Here is a 21,425-nt window from a genome sequence, read left to right as displayed (position 1 = left end):
CATGGCATCTGCTGTAAGATATTCAGCTTGCCTCAGTAATTCCACCTTTCACAAGACTCACTTTTCCATTCCTCAATCTCGAGTTCTCTGCTTTCAAAGGACTGGTCATAGGGGTCTGCCACTGGTTCATCATCTGGGTCATGGTACTGAGAGAAGTAGCCATGGGCCAATGCCTCAGCTGCAGTAATTCGCTTGTCTGTGTCCAGCACCAGCATCTTCTCCAGCAAGTCCACAGCTATCAGAACCCCAAGACAGAGAAAAGAATGGAGTTTTACACACAGGGAGCCATCAAAACACTTTATTCTAAGTCTCAAGTTTATGTAAGTACCACCTAAGAAAGTTTCTAGTTTTTCATGAAACCCCGCCCCTATCCTTTCAAGGTATATGAGGCATCTCCATATTGAACTACTCTGTAGTCAAAAACAAACATGAGTGAACAAATCTCAGTATTCCAAGATATGCTAGAATTCAGCTTCACACTTCCTCATTTACAGCCAGCAGGAGTGATAGCTTTTAAAATTGCAATTAGTCAAAAAATATACAGCAACAGATTCGACTTTTAATATAGACACCACCAGCTAGTTGTATGGGACAAAGCCAAGAACAAGCGTTTCTTCCTCCCCTCAGCAAATACTCTGGATTATAATTAAGATCTGTATTAACACAATGCAGAAGCAGCTCCCTGGAAGTCAGTACCAAGCAGCTAGCTCAAACATTAACTGATACATATCTCCTACTTTAGAGGCCCAAATAAAAGTGTCAAGGACTTTAAATTTTATATTTAACTAGTGACTTATACCAGGGATTATTAGTCATGCTGCAGGTTGCAATGTTTATTTGATACACCTTGCTGTGGAAAAAAGTTCGTAATGGTCTATTAGAATGGTGTTCTTGAAAGTAGATGGAACTGCTGACTCACTCACTTCCCCTCTCCACCACTAAGAACCCATCTAAACAAATCTGTCCTCACACTAACCCAAAGGGAAAATCCCAAGTCTCCAAATCAATGAGCAAGACCTAACAATATCTGCCACTAAATCCCCTTCCCAGGAGAAGTGCTGCAAGCCTTACCCAGTGGATTGGCACCAATAAACACATTTTCAAAGTTCATCTTTGGCATGTAGGACAAAGACTGGATGTAGTTTCTTGCCTGTGGAAATAAATGTTTTGTTAAAGAACATCTCCCAGCCACCAAGATATGGAGTGCGCCTCAATTTGTCAGAAGTATTTTGTTGTGTATACACTGCCTACTTACTTTGATTCTCCTGCTCTCACCTCTGTGACTCTTATTAGACACATCAGTTTTACCCTCTCTCACCTACCAACCATCCACGGTAGGGGGAAGGGGTTAGAGATAATGACAGTCAGGACTTGCTCCATGGTTTGTGCAAAAGTGGAAACAAAATACAGTCCAGAGATCTATTGCAAAAGCTTACTGCCTCCTCTAAGAGGCATAAGAAGCATATCATATACTGCTATGATATATAGACATCTTCATGGTATCCAGTGGTAAATCATTCAACTGTTAAGTGATATTCTAAAAACAACAAATCATTCAGATTCTCCTACATCCCAGAGGCCGACAAGTTTAGTCTGCATTGTTCTAGTTTGAAATTTGCTTTAAGGTTGTTTTATAGACTTGCTTTAGCAGGTAGTTATCTTAGTGCCCATCCCATGCCTCATGCAAGCATTTAGTGAATCCAAGAAGCGGTGACCTGAATTGCAAAGCCCTATACATCCTGTCAGGTCTCACCTCATGGCTGGGCATCCTGTTAATCAGATATGCAGGGGGTGTTCCCGTCAGACGCATGATCTGCTGAAGCTGGTTAATATCTTAGGTGCCTAGTCAAGGGCTTTGTTAAGAACAGTGCAAAAAATCATTTTAAACATAGAAACACAGCTGCATACAAACTATTTCTTCCCTCCACCCCCCAAGGCACAGATCAAACAGGCAAGAACCACTCAATCTGTCAGACATACTTGTGAGGTTTTAGTGATGCGGACTAGTGAGCAGCTAAAGCAAGTGATTCCTAATTCTCAATCGCTAATAGCCTGTCAGCACAAACAGGCATAACTTTAACAGCCAAACTCAAACTTAATTTACAGATTTGCCTCCTTGAAACTTCTCAACAGTTTACCCAGGCTGTTGCATTCACATGTGGCCACTGAACAAACTGATCCTCTGAACTGGCTTTAAATGCATAGCTTTACTGACTTACTGCACAGGAAGCTGTCAAGACCCTTGTGGCCTAGATGCTGGTGATATTAGCTTAGCAACTGGCACCTTCCCTCTGAACAGCTATGCAGGCGGTGTGATATGTGGGTGAGGTGATGGTAGACAACAAATGCAGGGTTAGCAAGACATTAGCATTGCACAAAATCAAATATTAGCCGATGTCACTGAACAGAAGTGGAGAGAGTGTAACAGCAACTAAAATGAGGCAGAAAACCCTGCCATGGTCAAATGCAAAGAACAAAGCAAATCCAGAGCTTGTTATAAAAACATCATCCCTGCCCCACACATAAATCCCCATCAATTTAGCTCAAGGTTATCTTCATACAGTACAAAACAGAGCAGTGTCAATACTTTCCTGTATTTTATGCAAAAGATTCTGAGTGTGGACTTAGATAAAAGGAACTCTGCTTTTCCTTCATAGAAGTAAACCGATGTTGCTCAACTCGGTGCCTATATTCTGAAAAGTCCCTCCTGATATACAAACTAATCTGGCCCCCTTGACCTTCCCCAGCCTCTATCACACCCATTGTTCTCACACCACTGGCACAGAGAGTGGCATCACCATCTTCAAATCATGCCTCAAACATTCTCTCTCAAAATATGGTTTGCAGTGTTGTTGTAGCTGTGTTGGTCCCAGGATATTAAAGAGACAAGGTGGGTGAGGTAATATCTTCTACTGGAATTGGTCCAAGAAAAAGAAAGATTACCTCACGCACCTGGACTTCCCAATATCTGTCACTTTTTCCTAATGCTATCTCTAAATCTAAAATTCAGGGCTTGTTCACATGAACATTTAGTTTGCAGCAACCTGGTGTGTGTGAATCTATCATGCATTAACCTTTCACTGACAACTGTCCATGCAGACCCTGCTGAGGTCCATTAACAGTTGGTTAATGACCTCTGATCTAGTCCTCATCAGCAGTATCCACACAGATAGTCCATGGCAGATTAAAATTTGATCTTGCTGCAGACTAACTGTTTGTGTAGACAAACCCTGAATTATTCACCTGTTTAACCTAATCCTTCCTTCCTTCACCTCATCCAGCCTCTCCTCAGCCTACAGGTGGTAGTTTCAATGACAGCCAAAATATTCTCCTCCCCTTAGCACCTTTTGTTTCTCCCAATCTGACACCAAACAAAATCAACCACATCCTTGGCCAGATCAGTAATTTCTCCTGCAGGATCAACTGCTTAGTGATCAACGCATAATATAAATTTAATCTCTAATTCACCGCAACTGCCCTCTTTTCCACACTGCTATAGCTATCACCTCAAGTACTGTATCCTATACCTTCTGCCCTTTGGGTCAAATCCTATCCCTCAGTTTTTCTCCCAAACTTCTGCAGTTCAGAACACTACAACATGCTTGCATACTTGTCAGCTACTTTGACAATCTAGGCACACAGTAGACCACCTACCCGGAAGTCCCAATATAACATTGAACTTGAACCCTGCACGACTTGAGATCATGAACAGGGGAAATATTGATGCACCAAACAAAAAAAGTCATAGTCTAGTAAAGGACTTCAAAAGGTCACTTAGTCCAACCAGACCCCTCTCTAATCTGTAATATTTTAATATTCTGCAATTTCTGAAGTCACTGAAACTCCTCACTCAACTCTTCAAACGCTCTCATTGCATGCCTTCATTTAACTGCTTTCTCTACCCTTCCTGCCACACACTGCAAAGAGTTTGATACTTTCCTCCATGTAAACAGCTTCCATTCATGATCACATCACAATCATCTCTATCCTCCTAACTTTACATTTCTCTTCAAGTAGACCTACCAGAGGTGAGTATGGGGATAGTTAGTTAACCTCAAGGGCTCTCTTGCATGAAGTTCAGCCAGATCCTAAAATCTATTCTCTCTCTTATTCAACATTTACATGAGGCTGATGGGGAAGCTAGTGAGATATCAATGGGTTGCAACTCACACACTACATCCTTGAAATTCAGCTCCACATCGTTCATCAGTTCAATCACAGTGCTTTTTCTGTATCTGGCTGAGAATCATGGCTAACAGGGCGAAGTCCACTCCAAATTAGTCTGAGGTGATAATGGTAGTCTGAAGAAAACTATCAAAAGAAACGGAGAAGGTGCCCTTTCCACTGAATAGGAAGGTCCACCCATCTTTTGTAACTCAGATTTGCGACCTAGGAGGCTTATTAGATCCTGGGCTGCTTCCATATATTCAAATACCCAAGTGTATCCAAATGGGCTTCACCTCTATGTCTGAGAAGAGATCTTCAAGCTAAAAAAGTCTGTAGATGAGATATCAGGAGCTGGTGACAGTGGCAGGCCCTCAAGTCTGGAATTCAATTCTTTGCTGTAGCCCTGGCTAAACTATGAAGAAAGTTTGCGTTTAAAAATGTGTTACTTTATCTATCATGTTTTTAAACATAAAGAAATTAAGGTTGACCATGACAAGCTAACATCTTTAGAAGTGTTAAATCTTGTCTAAACCAGTCTTTAGAGGCATGTTAATACATCCATATTACCTAATGTGTTTTAAAACAACCTATTTCTCTAGTCTAGACAAGGCCAGTGTTTTTACTTACTAATCTTCTTAAGATCCTGCAAGGCACATTTATTCAAGCTTTTTCTGAAAGGGAGATATTGCCATTTTCATGCCGTTTTCCCCACATATTCTTTTAAATTGTGATGTAGTTTTTAAATTCCACCCAGCTCCTGCTAAAATTGCCAATATTCCCCCACCAAAACTGCTCACTCTAAACTAGCCACCTCCACTCTAGAGACCATATCTCTACATCTCTTCATGACTCCCATAAGCATAACTATCCCTGTCATGATAAAAACCACAGCTATCACATCACAAAGAAACCCACCAAATCAAATTGCTATTAGCTATCTCAGCACGATACTGGAGAAAAATCTCATCTCTTCAATAGCTTCACCATGTGAGGCATCCATGAATGCCAGTTGGTTACCGCACCCTCCCCTCAGTCTTTTACCATAATGTAATGCGGCTCCAAGCACCAGCACAACGAGCGCATGGCTGGGGCAGCAAGCTGGGGGCGGGGTGGCATGCTGATCGTCGTGAGGGCAGGAGTCAGGGAGCCTTTGGTGTTTCTGCGGGAGGTCCGCTGGTCCCGCGGCTTTGGCAGTGTGTATGCAGAAGGCGCGGGACCGGCAGATCACCTGCAGAACCGCCGCCGAATCTGCGTGACCGGCGGACCTCCTGCAGAAACGCTGCTGAAGGCTGCCTGACTGCCGTGCTTGGGGCGGCAAAAAACAGAGAGCCACTTCTGCCTCTGGTTTATCTGCACCCCAGGTTTTGCTTTACTCAAAGGAGACAATACTACACCACTATAGAAGGATTCCATAAGGCTTTGTTCTCAACCCTCTTCTCTCCATCTACCACCCCTTACTAGTGTTCAGCATTTCATAAACATTCCAGTACCATTTTTATTTTGAGGTCAGTGAAAACTTGAGCTAAGTGTTCTCTCTCAATTTATACTCCGCCTACCTGCTCAAACACATCACTCAATTCTTGCTTAACTTCCTTCAATCACCATAAAAAGATGGCTATCCTCTTACTTGACAAGGGGAATACCATTAATTACATCTATCTACCTCATCTCAATTCTAAACATGAGTTCATTTCTCAGATTTGTAATAGTGCAGTCACTCAGATACATTTTCTTTGCAACTCTGCATACTGTAACTTCTTCAACAAAATGACAGCTACAGTGATACTCATTCTGTGAATTGCTCACTGATTTCATGCCTTATTGTAAGTCCTTTTATGTCCTTCCCTAAATTTGCCCACGCCCAAAGTTCTGTTGATTCACAATGCTTCAGCCCACCAGATCTTCAGGTCACTTCTTGGCCACCAAGTTCTAGCTCTCCCTATACCTGACCTGCTCATCTGCCAGTTCTGGCCTCATTTGATTTCTTGCACGTCTGATAGAGGTCAAACCTTTCTGCTCCCACATATGATATATGAAACAATCTACTCATCCCCCACCAAACTGATCCTCTGATTTTTAACAAGTACCTCAGTACCACTTTTCTGCAGCTTGCCACTAGAAACCTGTAAGCCAGTTCATTACATCAATACTTACTATGCATTAGCAACCCATTAGCTTCTGCTACTTCCCCCCTTCCCCATATACTCTCTTAAAAAAAAAAAAAAAAAGGCATATCCCCTTGGTGTAACTTCTGTGTATTTTAATTTTGTGAACAGGTAAAATTAAGTGTGATATATTTTATACTTTGCCTCCCCAAATTAGTTCTTAATCCAGGAACAAACATTTGTACATGGCAAAGGTGGTAGGAAAGACTGAAGACACTGGTCACCATTTAAACAGGAGTCTGTCTAAATAAAGCTTCAGTGGTCATAGATAACATACATGCTGGCAAAAGTACAGTGCAAATTAACACATACATTAGCACAGCATGACTGTTTGAAGTGACTAGGCTGGCTGTGCACTTCTTCCATGGTGGCCATCTCTTTCCTAATTCAGCACCTGCAATGCAGTTTGGATTTTATGCTCTGAAAACAAAAGTCTCAGTGGTGGCAGCAGCAGCAGCTCATTCTGCTGTCATATGAAAAACTGCTTTGGGAAGAACACACAAACTCCCATAGAGAAATTGCACATATTTAGACGTCATGCTCATTTTTGGATGGGATCATTTGCCCATAGAGAGTCCCTTGGATAGGCAATCTAGAGAAACAGTGATTGGTGTAAGTCCCAAGATCCCAACCATAAGAGGTGCTTCTCCAGTAGTGTCTGCCCGTGAGATCCTTTGTGAAATACAGACCCACAAAAAGAAGTCAGGAAAACGTAAAGTGAGATGGGAAAGAGGAGTTCACACCATGGGTAGGGAAGGAGGAAGAGAGATCAGGCAAAATATGAACGCACGGACACCCCAAGGGAGAAAAATGAAAAAAGGAAAAAAGACTAAAAATCCAGAAAAAAAGATCACAAAGTACAGACAGACTACGAGAGGGCAGAACAGAGGTAGAACACTGACTCCCAAAAGGGCATATATTACAATCAAAGTATAAACTCACAGACTCTGAGGAGATTTTCTTCAAAAGCTCAGGCCCTGGGGTTCCAACGAGTCTCAAAATGAGCTTCAACTGATCAATATCTAATGGTGAACCATAAAGGAAAATGCTGGGACAAATTAAAATGAAAAGAAGTTCAGAGTATCAGCCTAATGAAACTGGAGAGTTAAGGTCTAACAAGACCTTATTTGAATAGTCATTTTAAACAAACTTTATACATTCCTTCTGTATAAAGTTAAACATCCCCACACGATGCACTTGCGTCTAAATCATTTACATTAAACAACTGGACCACAAATGTGCACACATGCATTGAGCAGAGTTGATCACTTACACTTGACTGCCATGAACAATGCACAGCAGACTTTAAAGACAAAACTTTTGTCTCACCGGCAAGGCTTAGTTCACATGCTCACTCTACCCTTTAACATCCACCCAGAGCTTTAGTAGCTAGCAATATTAAGCATGTTAGTAATAGATGCAGTAAAGCAGAAGGCTGGCAAGTGTAGGTGCTGGTATGCAACAATACATGGCCATTTGCAATACACTGCTGAGACAGTCTGACCACTTGTGACTAACTCCGGATGTCACAGAATGACTGGAACTTGCTTGCTGTCTAGAGTTGTTCTAGCAACCTAAAAACTGATCTGGTGCACTCTCTCCCACTTCCAATGCTTCACGCTAAACTGCATAACATTGAAGTGGCCAATATAGCCAGCAGAGGGTGCTTACTTCCTATTGGCTTCTTTTAGAAATATGAAGGGGACTACATCATCTTGTTTTAACACTGCTGCCAAAATAAAACAAAAACAAACTAACAGAGCTACCATCAGGTCATTTAGACAACTGATCTGCTCTCTTTGAAAAGGCAGAAAAATCTTTAAGAAATCTGAAAAAATGTACATGGAGAAATCTGTTAAAATGCTATCAGAGTGGTAGCCATGTTAGTCTGGATCTGTAAAAAGCAACAAAGAGTCCTGTGGCACCTTACAGACTAACAGAAGTATTGGAGCATAAGCTTTCATGGGTGAATACCCACTTCTCAGGACTCTTTATTGCTTGTTAAAATACTGTTACAGGTTTGATAGTCACAAGAATAAAGAGCCAGACTGGAAGTCAACTTTTTAAAAAATTGAGAGCAATCTTATCAGAGCTGCCCAGAGGATTCAGGGGGCCTGGGGTCTTTGATGGTGGGGGGCCCCCGGTTCAGTGGTAATTCGGCGGCACAGGGTCCTTCTGCTCCAGGACCCGCCACCAAAGTGTCCTGAAGACCTGGAGCGGAAGAAGCTCTGGGGGCCCGGGCCCCACGAGAGTTTTCCGGGGCCCCCGGAGCGAGTGAAGGATCTCTCTCCAGGGGCCCCAAAAAACTCTCGTGGGGGCCCCTGCGGGGCCCGGGACAAATTTCCCCATTTCCCCCCCCCCACCTCTGGGCAGCCCTGGATCTTATTCCATCTCTAAATTGCTCTAGTATGCTGCAGTCCAAATCCCATTAGTGATTTCAGACTACATCATTCAAGTTTGTTTCTAGGATATCATACCATTCAAATTCCATTAACATAGTTATGGGTTTTCCTTTAAATATAAGATAATCTTCTTTTTAGGCAGCATTGTTCATCGCAAGGGAAACAATGCCATGCTGATCTCATAAATGCAGTTGCAATTGTATCTCTCTCTTTACTCAAATGCCACAAAGCATACATTACTACTGAGTATTCTCACAACTTGCATTTTGCACATATTAGAGTACAATTCTTACTACAAAAGTCTTCAAGTGGTGGAAACATTTAAATGAAATTTTGCCCATGCCCAGGGGTCGTTTTCAAATACCTATTTTTAAAAGCAGCCTTATACTCCCAAAATGCATCTGCTGATATTAGGGACTCATTGCATGTCCAATTCTACTTGTTAAAGCCATACTTTGACTAAAGCTTGGTCTACAGTAAATGCATCTAAAATGGATAGAAAAACCTATGCTATAATATGCTTTGACAAACAGATGAGTTTATGTTTCATTTACTTTCAGAAAGTTCACTTTGATTAAATTGATTGTTTATCAAGTTTGAATCAAAACAGGCACTCAAACATTACAGATAATGATCACATGCATGTACCTGTAATCACTGAACTGCACACTCTTAGGCATCAAAACTTATGGAATCAGAGATTTCTGTCATATAATTAGCAGAAGACTGCTATAGTTAATACAATCAGCTATATTTAAATGGCCCTGATGAAAGTCAATTTAAGACAGCCATTCACTCATGCTCTTTTGGAAGAAAAACATTTGTGCAAGCTAAGGACTGCCTGCATGCCTTCATTTTGTGTTTGATATTCGTTGATTTATTTGTATTTTTTAATTTAAATTCCTTTTTAATGTGTGTTTCAAAATCAAGATTAAGAGTATCATAATTATGAATTTGGGCCGCCATTTAAAACACATTACCCAAAAGGAGACATTATGGTACTGAAGTTGAAATACAGAGCCAGAATGAAGTGTGTATGTTTATGCACATTAAAGAAATATGGGAATAGTTGCTATGCATGTAGATTCACTGAGTTTAAGACCTAAGGGGATCATAGGACTCTCCTGTATAATAATCAGTCACTAAAGACAAAACAGAGGCCATGACCACTTGTGATCATTAAAGACTCCATGACTTTTTATTAAGTGAAACAGTAGTGTCCTGGATGTCTTGAGTAAATCCAAAATGTCAAAAGTATTCTGAAAGATCTAAAAATATTCCCTGAAGTTTTAGCTGAGCAAGATCTTCACTTTTTGTCCTAAAGTACTAGAGCATTGCTGTGCTCTTGTGGATGCAAGAGAAGATTCCCATGTATAATTTACAAATGCAGGACATGTCCATTTAGGGAAGTCTACATCAGTGTGTTTGAACCTGGGTGGATACACCTGCACAGATATCCCTAATCTAGATAAGCCCAAGTATTTTGGCATCTAATCTTGAAAGAAATGTGAAATATTAATGTTAAATTTGCCCAGTGTTATTTTAAGATGCAAAAAAGGCTTGATTTACAGGTGTGAAAGAACTGAACTAAAGTGAGAGTCAGAAACATTTTTTTATTTTGGTAGTTATACTTTAAAAACTCAATAACTATTTGGCACTTACAAAGTTGATTTGATCTATTTTATTAAAAATAGATCCAGTATATAATTTTATAAATAAAGAAAAATATTTACTACTGTGTCTAAATTTTAAGATCCTCTGATAAAGAAAAGATGATCAAAAGAAGAGCTGCAATAGTGCTAGGGTCTGAACTCCTTAACTGAATTACCCATTCACAACAAACCCAGAGTGCTGGCTTTGATCTGGTGTGTGAACACAGGTGTGCAGATGATGCTATTGCACATAGTGTGCTGTCTGCCGTGTCAACACTATCCTCAGGAGATAGCAAGGTATTAGAAGTTACTAGAAATTTCCAAAGTGTATTACACTTCAAGTAACTTCATAGCTCCCAAAGGCAAAACTAACGTGCTGAGTGGACATTGCAGCATGCAAACATGTGAACTATTCCACCTAGTTTGGGGCTACCATCTGTACCCCACTGAATTACAAGGATAGCCTTAACTAATGGGGCAAGTGGTGCCAGAGTGACGTGAACTCTGAACAGTTACACACCAAACTAACAAAGTTAGTAAACACACAAAGCAAAAGGAAAACAAAAACAAAACAAAACAAAAAACTCACAAGAAGGAAAGTGTGTGGAAAGGAAAAGCAGAGCATGCAAACCTCAAAAGGGATCGCCACAGGCTCTCCGAGGACTCAAGTCCCAATGATCCTGAAATGCAGAAAACAATGAATCTTCCATCATCATCAGCAGCAGCAGACACTGCAAGATTACAGGAGCTTATCCACGCAAAGCATGTCCAAAGAATACTTGAGAGGCTAGACAAGCAGAGCAAAATGTACCAAGAGACCATGTAATTTCCAAATGATGCATTTTCAACATGAAACTTCTGTAGAACAGCACGTTATTGGACGGCAAAAAAATTATATATAATATTCATCACAGAATTTAAAGGGATACAGTCAATTTAACAGAGAGATATAATTTTGTCTATATTGTTATAACGAATGTCCAAGATTGCCAACAGTGAAAGAAATGTTTGTTTTCTTTTGCACGTGATAGTATTTTGTACAGAGAAAACAGCAAATCAGCTTCTCCTCTCATTTGTGTGGACCAGTCACATTGAAAATGAGGAGATAAAAATGTTTTTAATCAATGGGAAAATATGCTTCTAAAAGCACAAATATTAGTATTAAACATAAGGGAAGATTACCAATATCTGAAATCACTTAATTCATTTTCTGAAGATGACTGAATTTCAAGAGGACAGTGAACGATTAATCTGATTGTGTGTGGCAGTGAGAAATTAAGGTTTTCAGTCAATTACAGTCCTTGATCTTATTCCCATCACCCCAAAATTTTCTGCATCTGTTAATTATTTCCCCACAACTCTTCCCTCATCAAAAAAGATTTTACTAACTTTAGAACCTCACATTTGATCTCTGAGTTTCACCCCAGAGGTAACCAAGACGAAGACAACACTTTTAGAGACTTAATGTTCCCACTGTACATATAATTATAGAAACTATGGCTAATCACTGGAATAATAAACCCCCAATGCTGATCACGTTGGGAGCTCAGGACGCTGATCTTAACAAATTCAGAAGATCTGGGTGTGTCACTACCTTTAGTTCCTTGTTGCTGTCTATTCAGGATTAAGTCAAGGTTTGGGAGGGTGTTAGCCCCCTTTTATATCTTTGGCATGGGGTGTAAAGGCTTAGGTAAGGTACACCCAACCCCCAACAGATACTGTTTTCCAGAACATGCTAACCTCACGTGCATAGAATATGCATGTCACTTAAGGTGAGGATCCATGCAGGCAATGCTCAAAGAACTACTAAAGGCTTTCTGTATCTGTGGAGGAGGTGTGGGAAAGGCCTCAATACCGTTATATAAAATCAAGCACTGATTAGGAGAAAAGCATCATGATGTGACAAATTATCAACGTGTGAAAGAATGCAAGCGTTTAAAACAGAGAATTGCAAGTATCTGCAGGAAATATATAAACTAGTAAAGCACCTTAGCATGACACAGAAAAGGACAGGATTTCCTAAAATCAAATAGTTATACGCCTATAATGCATATTTTAAAAAGTCAGAGGAAAGTCTCTCAGACTTGGAAGGACAGATTTACCTATTTTGCTCAGTACAGTAAAGTACACACAGACGTATTTCCTAGCATTTAACAAAACATCTAACTGTTATACAGGACTTTTCACTAGTAGATTTCAAAGCACTTTATAAAGGAACTAACATCCCCAGTTTACAGAGGGGGAAAATGAGAGACAGAGCTGAAGTTACTTGCCCAAGGTTACTCAGAAGGTCAATGGCTGCCCCAGTTCCCCTGAGTTCCAGTCCAGTGTTCTATCCATTAGGCCACACTGTCTCTCTTATATTGCAAATCCTATTTGAGACATTTTAATTAAACGTCTTTGTAGCTTTTTTGGTTACATCTGGCAAGAGAGACATCATCTGAAGCACCTGAAGTATAAGCAACCTTTGTTAGAGACTCTGAATCAGTATTCTCCTGTTTATATTCTGAATTCAGGGTGCCAGTTCTTCCAGGGTCAAATGTCAACAACAGTGATATTTTTGCTGATAAGAGCTATTCTGGTTTCTTTTTCTGCAGCAAAAAGCCAAGTGTCCAAGCCAGACCACCTGATAAACTGGTTGTTAGCAACTAGGTAGTCAAAATGGGGAGAGAGTAATTTTTGTCTATTTCTCTCTTCTAGACCCCAGACAAGGAGGAGGGTGGGAGAGACAGAGAGAAGCAGAACTGGGGATCAAGTAACCCAACTGAAAAGAGGGGAGAGGAAAAGGAGATGACTTATGTTGAATGGGAGCATATTTAGCAAATTTAGAGGGATGAGTGAGATCACAGTTAGTAGGGAAGGAAAGGAAGTAGATAATGCAAAACAAGGAGAGGAAGAAGGATGGAATAGTAAGACACACTGAAGGAGGAAGAGAAAACATACAACAGAAGATGACAAGTGTAATGAAAGGAAAAAGGCAATTGGGTTTGGGTTTTTTTTAAGACCTAGGAAAGTGCTTTCCAAGACAACATCTTAAATAGTAAGTTAACATATGTGGCAAATTGCTGGCACTATTATGATGGGTTTCGCGCTCTCTCTTCTTTGGGGGGGTGGTTCAGGGTGCCATTTCTTGCCCCTGAATTGGAATATTAATTGCCCCACTAGTGTCCTTGAGGACGGGAGTGGAGAGGGAGGGACCTAGGCCCGCTCTCTACTCCAGGTCCCAGCTCAGGGGCCCTGAGGATAGTGGTGAACCACTTGAACTGGTGGTTCCTTCCCCTGGGCTACTTCCCTCTCCTGCCCTTCAGCTTGGGGTGAGGGGGGGGCTTCCTGCCCTCCCTCTGCATAAGCCAGGTGCCTCTTACCTAGGGTCTTGGACTTCTTAGCCCACCACAGCACTCCTCCAAACTTTCCTCTGCTTCTCTTCAAACTGTTCTCTGCTCCAATACCAATCCTTTCTGCTCCAACTCCCACACTGTTTGATTGAAGCAGGGGTTTTTATCATGTGACTGACTGCAGGTGCTCTAATGGCTTCAGGTGCTCTAGTTAATCTATAGCAAACATTCTTCCCTTACAGGGAATAACGCTCCCTTCTAACCCTCTCCTGCTGCCCTCTGGCCATACTGTATCACATATCTACCCCCACCCCCACTCAAAACACCATGGGTTGGGCTACTTGGGACGAGAGGCAGTGCTGTCGCGATAGGCCACCAACGTTGCCATGTTGGCTTCCAGCCCTATGCTGTACCCAGAAATGGAAGGGCTGCAGGGATAGGAACCACCTAGTCACTCTTGCATTCTTCTCCTTGTTCCTGTGCATCCACTGGAGTGGGGCATGGTCTGTCACTAGGGTAACCGCCACCCAGTAGGTAGTAGCGGAGAGTCTCCATAGCCCTTTTACCGCCAGACATTCCTTTTCAACAACAGAGTACTTCTGTTCCCTGGGGAGGAGTTCCGACTGAGATACAAGATTGTGTGTTCCTCCTCCCCTACCACTCTGTGAAAGGACGGCTCCTAGCCCCACCTCCAAGGCATCTGTTTGTAGGATAAATTCTTTCTCGAAGTCTGGGGCTAATGAGTACTGGATGGCAACATGGGCTGTCTTTAAATCTGCAAATGCTTCTTCTGTCATATCAGTCCACTTTACTATCTGGGGCCCCGAGCTTTTATCAGACCCGTCAATGGCCCTGCTCTTGTGGCGAATGAGGGATGAATCTCTGATAGTATCCTACTATCCCTATGTCGTAGCTTTTCCTACTCCGATTTGAACCTTAGCGTTTCATAACTGAGAAGCTAGGCATGAACGCCTCTAAGCTTTATTACCAGCTCAGATTTGATCTCGCTGCCACCATCCAAAAATTCCAGGGTTTTGGCTCCCTCTGGTCTCCCCAAAACCTTCCCTGGAGGGACCCCCAAGACTCAGAGACTCTGAGTCTCACAACAAAGGGAAATAACCCACTTCCTTCCCCCTCTCTCTCCCACCCAGAATTCCTCTCTGGGCTAACCTGAGAGTACTGATGCAATCTCTTTACATCACAATACCAAGAAGCATGTCTCCTCTCTCTTCTACAAAGAGACAAACCCCAAATACAAGGAAACAGAAATGATTCTATCTCTCTTCCCCTCCCACAAATTCCCTGGTGCTGCAGAGCTCTACCCTCCGTAGATCTAACACAAAGAGAATTCCCCTTCCCTTCGTTCCTTAGCCTACCCAGAGAGAAAAACTCAAACAAGTCTTAAAAAGAAAGCTTTATAAAAAAGAAAGAAAAAAAAAAACACATGAACATCTCTCTGCATCAAGTTGACAATACACAGGGCTATTACTTAAAAGAAAAATATGAATAAAACAACTTATTCAAAAGAGATACAATTTAAACATTCCAGCAAACTACACCCATGTAAATACAAAACAAAACATAAAAAGCCTATTGTTTTGCTACCTTTGTACTCACAACTTGAAACTGAAGATTAGAAGCTTGAAGAGATAGAAGAAGCCTCCATAGTGAGAGACAGACAAAAGACACAGACCCAAAAATTCCCTCCCTGAGCTTTGAAAAAATCCGGTTTCCTAATTGGTCCTCTGTCAGGTGTTTGTTCTCTTTGTTAACCCTCTACAGGTGAAAGAAACATTAACCCTTAGCTATCTATTTATGACACCCTAGAAATGCTCTGACCTGCTTTTTGCACACAGGTGAAGGTCAACCTTATATTGCCTCCACTTTGTTCCATTGGGGTTTCACCAAACTTCTCCCTACTACATACTCGAGGTATCTGGCCTCAACTAGTCCTAACACACACATTGAGAGGGTTAGCAGTGAGGCTGGCCTTCCGCAGGGCATCTAGCACTGCTTCTACTTTTCCTAGGTGTGTTTCCCAGTCAGGGCTATGGATAACTGTGTCTTCTAGATAGGCGGTGGCATACTTGGCATGGGGTCGCAGTCATTTATCCATAAGTCGTTGGAATGTTGCAGGGGCCCCATGGAGTCCAAAAGGGAGGACAGTGTATTTGAACCAGGCCATCGGGTATAGAGAAGGCAGTCTTTTCCTTGGCATTCTTGGCCAGGGGAATTTGCCAATATCCTTTGGTCAGTTCAGAGTGGTTAGGTATCAGGCCTTGCCTAAACTGATCAACTAGCTATCAATCATGGTATTGGATAGGAATTGAATTGAGATACTTCATTCAATTTCCAGAAGTCACTGCAAAACCTCAGGGTGCCATCAGGCTTGGGGACTAGGACGATCAGACTGGACCACTGACTGTGAGATTCTTCAATAACCCCGAGTTCCAGCATCTTCTTCACTTCCATCCTAATTTCTTCCCTTTTAGCTTCCAGTATTCAGTATGGTCTTATTGTCACCCTTACTCCGGGGCTGGTGACAATATGATGTTGGACCAGCGTCGTATGGCCTGGCTGTGTACAGAACATGTCCTGGTTCCGGTGGATTTTCATTTATCTCAATGACCTCTGTTCATTGTTCTGGAGTTAATTCAGGAGATATCTTACCTGCCCCTGTGGGTTGTTTTGTCTGGGGTGGAGCTTCTTGAATGACCAGACACGTCTCTTGGTCTCGCCAGGGCTTCAGTAAGTTGATGTGGTAGATTTGCTCTGGCTTTCGGCTATCTGGTTGTCTAACCTTATAGTCCACCTCCCCAATGGTTTCCACTATCTCATGTGGTCCATGCCAGCTGGCTAGGAGTTTGCTTTCTGCTGTCGGCACTAGCACCATCACCACCCATTCCCCTGGCTGAAATCTCCGTACTTTTGCCCGACGGTTATAATAGGTCCGCTGGGCATCTTGTGCTTTTCCAAATGTTCTCATACTATAGGGATTACTCGAGTTATTCGCTCTCTTATCTGTGTCACATGCTCAGTGACATTGTTTCCTGGGTTGGGTTGTTCTTCCCAATCTTCCTTGGCGATATCTAATATCCTGCATGGGTGGCATCTGTTATAGTAGTTCAAAGGGAGAGAAACCAGTGGATGCCTGGGGGACTTCCCGTATAGCAAACATTAGATATGGTAGAAGGGTATCCCAGTCTTTTCCATCCTGTGCTACCACCTTCCGGATCATACTTTTAAGGGTACGATTAAACCGCTCTATGAGTCTATCTATCTGTTTGTGGATGGTAGACTGAGGTTCGTATGGCCTGGATGCAGAGTAGGGCACATAAGTCCTTCATTAATTTTGACATGAATGGGGTTCCTTGATCTATCAGGATCTCCTTAGGGATGCCCACTCTGGCAAAAACCTGTAGTAGTTCTTTTGCTATTGCCTTGGATGTGGGATTTCTTAAAGGAATGGTCTTTGGATACCACGTGGCGTAGCCAAGGATGACTAGTACGTTTTGGTGGCCCCATGCCGATCTTTCCAGTGGGCCCACTATGTCTATGGCTATCCTCTCGAAAGGGACTTCAATAATAGGCAAAGGTACTAATGGGTCCCACAAGTAAGCTCGAGGACTATGCAACTGGCATTCAGGGCAGGAGGCATAATAGCGCTGGATTTCTGCGCGTATCCCTGGCCAATAAAACCTTCTTAGGACTCTATCCAGTGTCTTGTCTACTCCTAGATGTCCCCCAAATAGATGACTGTGAGGTAACTCTAGTACTGCCCTTGTGTGTTTCTGTGGGACTAAGAGTTGCTCTACTTCTTCCCCTCGTATTTGATCTGTCCTGTACAAGAGATCGCGTTTGAGCACATAATATGGCCTTGGGCCTTTGATCTTTCCTTCCACAGGTATGCCATTTATTTCCACTACCTCCTCCCTCACATTCGGATATAGCAGATCATTGGCCTGGTCCTGCCCGAAATTCTCACATGCAGTACCGATCTGACCTAATTCTAGGGGGCCTATTTCTACTCTTCTCCCTGGGTTGCTCCTACTTGGGCTAGGAACTGCCTCTGAGTCCTCCCTGGCCTGAATTATCTCCTGGCCTCCTGAGCGAGTTTGCCTCCCCACAAGGGAAGTTTTTTGATTCTCTGCTAGAATCCTGGTCCCTAATCTTTTATCTGCCCTCCTTTCTCACCTAGACTTTCGGGGTTTCCCAGGGGATGAGAATAACTCTGGAGCAAATTTGGCAAACATTGAGGTGAGGCTATCTGTAGGTGCCTCCGTCTCAGCCTGGTGGTTGCTACCCTCCCCTGGCTCTATTGGGGTAAGTAAGCTCTCAAACCCGGGGAAGTCCCTACCAATTAAGACAGGGTAGGGGAGCTTGGGGACCACCCCTGTAGTCACCCTGGTAGTATTTCCCTGGATCTCAATCTGCACCGGGATTGTGCGGTAAAAATTCAGGGTGCCATGAACGCACATTACCCCTGTGTTTTTGGCCCGGGTTAGTTGGTCTCACCCCACCAACTTCCCCGAGACCAGTGTGACAGCACTCTCAGAACCTATTAATGCTAGGGTCTTAATACTATTCATTTTTACTGATCTTGTATACCCATGTGAGGTCATTGTGACCCCTACCAGGCTGATTAGGCCACATTGCTCCCCGTAATCCCCCAGATTACACTGCAAATGTTCTTCTCTGTTGGGGCATCGGGCTGCTATATGCCCCAATTCCCCACACTCATAACACCGCCCCCTTATTCTGGTCGTCATCCTCTGCCGGGGGCTATCTGGCCGGCCCCCCACCTCTCTTCCCAAACCCCCAGGTCTCTTCTTGGCCTTGGGCCATTCCTTGGTGTCTTTCCTCCCTGTTACAGTTCTCCTATAGTTCTCGACACTCCGGGGCTTTGGGTTTGGGGTTGGCTTCCTGGATTGCTGTGTCTTCCCATCTGGGGTCTGGAACAGTTCACGGGCTGCCAGCTGTCTTTTCACAAGGGAGACCAACTCATCATAGGTGGAGGGGTCATTCTGGCCAACCCAAGCCCGGAGACCTGGTGGTAGCCCCCTCATATACCGGTCCAGCACCAGGACCTCCATCATCTTCTCAGAGCTGAGGGCCTCAGGGTGCAGCCATTTCCGGGTCAGGTGGATCAGGTCAAACAATTGTGATTGGAGTGTCTTGTCCTCCGTCTACTGCCACTTATGGAACCTCTGGGCTCGCAATGCCGTTGTTACTCCGGATCTGGCCAGGATCTCTGCCTTCAGCTGGGAGTAATCTGCTGCAGTCTCTGCAGCCATATTGTAGTAGATCTTCTGGGCCTCCCCACACAGGAATGGGGCAAGGATACCAGACCACTGATCTTGGGGCCAGGCCTCCTGCAGGGCTGCTCTTTCAAACGCCAAGAGATATGCCTGCACATCATCCTCCCGTGTCATTTTCTGTAGGCAATGGCGGCTGGCCTGTATGGTCCGGGTCCCTTCACAGTTGCGGTTCAGTTCCATAAGGACCTTCATCTGGTTCACCAGGTCTTTCAGCAGGGCTCGGTCCTGGGCAGCCTGACTCATCAACACATGATTAGTCTCCTGCTGCATCCGAGTCGCCTCCTGTTGGGCGGTTGCTTGGACCCGGGGAGCCTCCTGCTGGGCCACGGTGGCTTGTATTAGGGCCCTGACCATGTCGTCCATCTTAAGGTCGGGAGGGTTTTGCCTAACCCGGTTTAAGTCCCCAGCGCGCAAATCCCACTTTTAACACCACGTGTGGCAAATTGCCGACAGTATTATGATGGATCTCGCTCTTTCTTTTCTTTGGGAGGGGGGGTCAGGGTGCCATTTCTTGCCCCTGAATTGGAATATTAATTGCCCCATTAGCGTCCTTGAGGACAGGAGTGGAGAGGGAGGGACCTGGGCCCGCTCTCTACTCCAGGTCCCAGCTCAGGGGCCCTGAGGATAGTGGTGAACCACTTGAACTGGTGGTTCCTTCCCCTGGGCTACTTCCCTCTCCTGCCCATCAGAGAGGGGAGAGGGGGGCGGCTTCCTGCCCTCCCTCTGCACAGGCCAGGTGCCCCTTACCTAGGGTCTTGGACTTCTCAGCCCACCGCAGCACTCCTCCAAACTTTCCTCTGCTTCTCTTCAAACTGTTCTCTGCTCCAATACCAATCCTTTCTGCTCCAACTCCCACACTGTTTGATTGAAGCAGGGGTTTTTATTATGTGACTGACTGCAGGTGCTCTAATTGGCTTCAGGTGCTCTAGTTAATCTATAGCAAACTTTCTTCCCCTTACAGGGAATAAGGCTCCCTTCTAACACTCTCCTGCTGCCCTCTGGCCATGCTGTATCACACATATTAAACATTAATAGAAAACTGAATGACAATATGTTCCAGTAAATAGATGTAAATGTTAGTGCTTATTCAGACACATTACAATCGAGTGTGCGCTGTGGGGGGAGTTTTGGTGAAAGGTGGTTAATCTCTGTCAAAATACATCCCTATATTTAGATGTTAGTCAATCACCTCTGCCAGGGATGATGTTTATCCCTAGTAATTTAACAGCTGTACTAAAGTTTTTTTTTTTTTTCTTTGAAACACACCAATTTGTTCCAAATAGTAGTTTTTTTGGTTTTAATCCCTGGGGAAGATATTCCTAGATCAGTGATCTCCAACCTTTTTACACCCAAGATCACTTTTTGAATCTAAGGGCAACCCAGGATCTACCCTGCCCCTTCCCTGATGCCCCGCCCTGCTCACTCCATCCCCCCCACCCTCCATCGCTTGCTGTCCCCCACCCTCACTCACTTTCATTGGGCTGAAGCAGGGGGTTGGCATTCAGGAAGGGGTGTGGGCTCTGGGCTGGGACGAGGGGTTCGCAGTGTGGGAGGGGGCTCTGGGCTGAGCCTGGGGCAGGGGTGTAGGAGGGGGTGAGGGCCATGGGAAGGAGTTTGCGTGCAGGAGGAGGTATGGGGTGCTAGCGCTAGGCTGAGGCATAGTGTTGGGGTGCAGGAGGGGATACAGGGTGGGGCTTGGAGTGCAGGAGGGGGTTCGGGATGCAGGCTCTGGGAGGGGGCTCAAGGATGAGGGTTGGGGTGTGGCCTCCTGAAGGGCAGCATTTACCTCTGGAGGCTCCTGGTCAGGGGATGGTGCAGCGAGGTTAAGGGCCTAACCCAGCTCCAAGCCACTCCCGGAAGGGGCTAACATGCCCCTGCGGCGCGCACATGGCTCTGCATACTGCCTCTCTCTGCAAGCACTGCCCCCGCAGCTCTCCTGGCCAATGTGAGCGGTGGGTGTGGTGCTTGCAGGCAGAAGCGGCGCATGGAGGGAGACCCCCACTCCCCCCTGAACTGCCCACTTCCAGGAGTGGTGTGGGGCCAGGGTAGGCAGGGAGTCTGCCTTGGCGGTAGCCACACTGCACCACCGAAGACCGCAATCAACTGGGAGTTCCTCTAGGATCGAACAGTCAATCGCAATCGACCAATTGGTGACCACTGTCCTAGATGCTCCTCTAAAGGATTTATTCTCCCCCTAACAAATTACCCTCTCTTGTAGTCAACTATCAGAGGGGTAGCTGTGTTAGTCTGGATCTGTAAAAAGCGACAAAGAATCCTGCAGCAAAAAAACTTCAGGACCAGACTTCAAAGAGAAACTGCTGAGCTTCTATTCATCTGCAAATTTGACACCATCAGCTCAGGGTTGAACAAAGACTGTGAATGGCTT

The 21,425-nt window shown here is 44.1% G+C and overlaps 1 protein-coding gene across 3 annotated transcripts in view; it reads right to left on the bottom strand.

The window, feature by feature from the left end:
- The window catches only part of MAPK14 (mitogen-activated protein kinase 14), a 36,014-nt gene that overhangs the window by 2,878 nt on the left and 11,711 nt on the right, over positions 1-21,425 (bottom strand). The window contains exons 1-4 of one of the 3 annotated variants that reach the window (XM_075064942.1): positions 11,018-11,223; positions 7,275-7,380; positions 1,072-1,150; positions 62-235 (exon numbers count right to left, since the gene is read on the bottom strand). In XM_075064942.1, coding sequence (XP_074921043.1) covers positions 62-235; positions 1,072-1,150; positions 7,275-7,380; positions 11,018-11,208 — 550 coding nt within the window. In that variant the 5' untranslated portion in view covers positions 11,209-11,223. Of the gene's footprint in view, positions 1-61; positions 236-1,071; positions 1,151-1,753; positions 1,834-7,274; positions 7,381-11,017; positions 11,224-21,425 lie in introns of those variants that run through there. The other 2 variants (XM_032804857.2, XM_075064941.1) reach the window with 2 other exon arrangements.

The sequence above is a fragment of the Chelonoidis abingdonii genome, chromosome 4, assembly GCF_003597395.2.
Source record: "Chelonoidis abingdonii isolate Lonesome George chromosome 4, CheloAbing_2.0, whole genome shotgun sequence".
NCBI classification, from domain to species: Eukaryota; Metazoa; Chordata; order Testudines; family Testudinidae; genus Chelonoidis; species Chelonoidis abingdonii.
The sequence above is the reverse complement of the archived record's forward strand: the minus strand, read 5'-3'. Positions and strand labels throughout refer to the sequence as shown.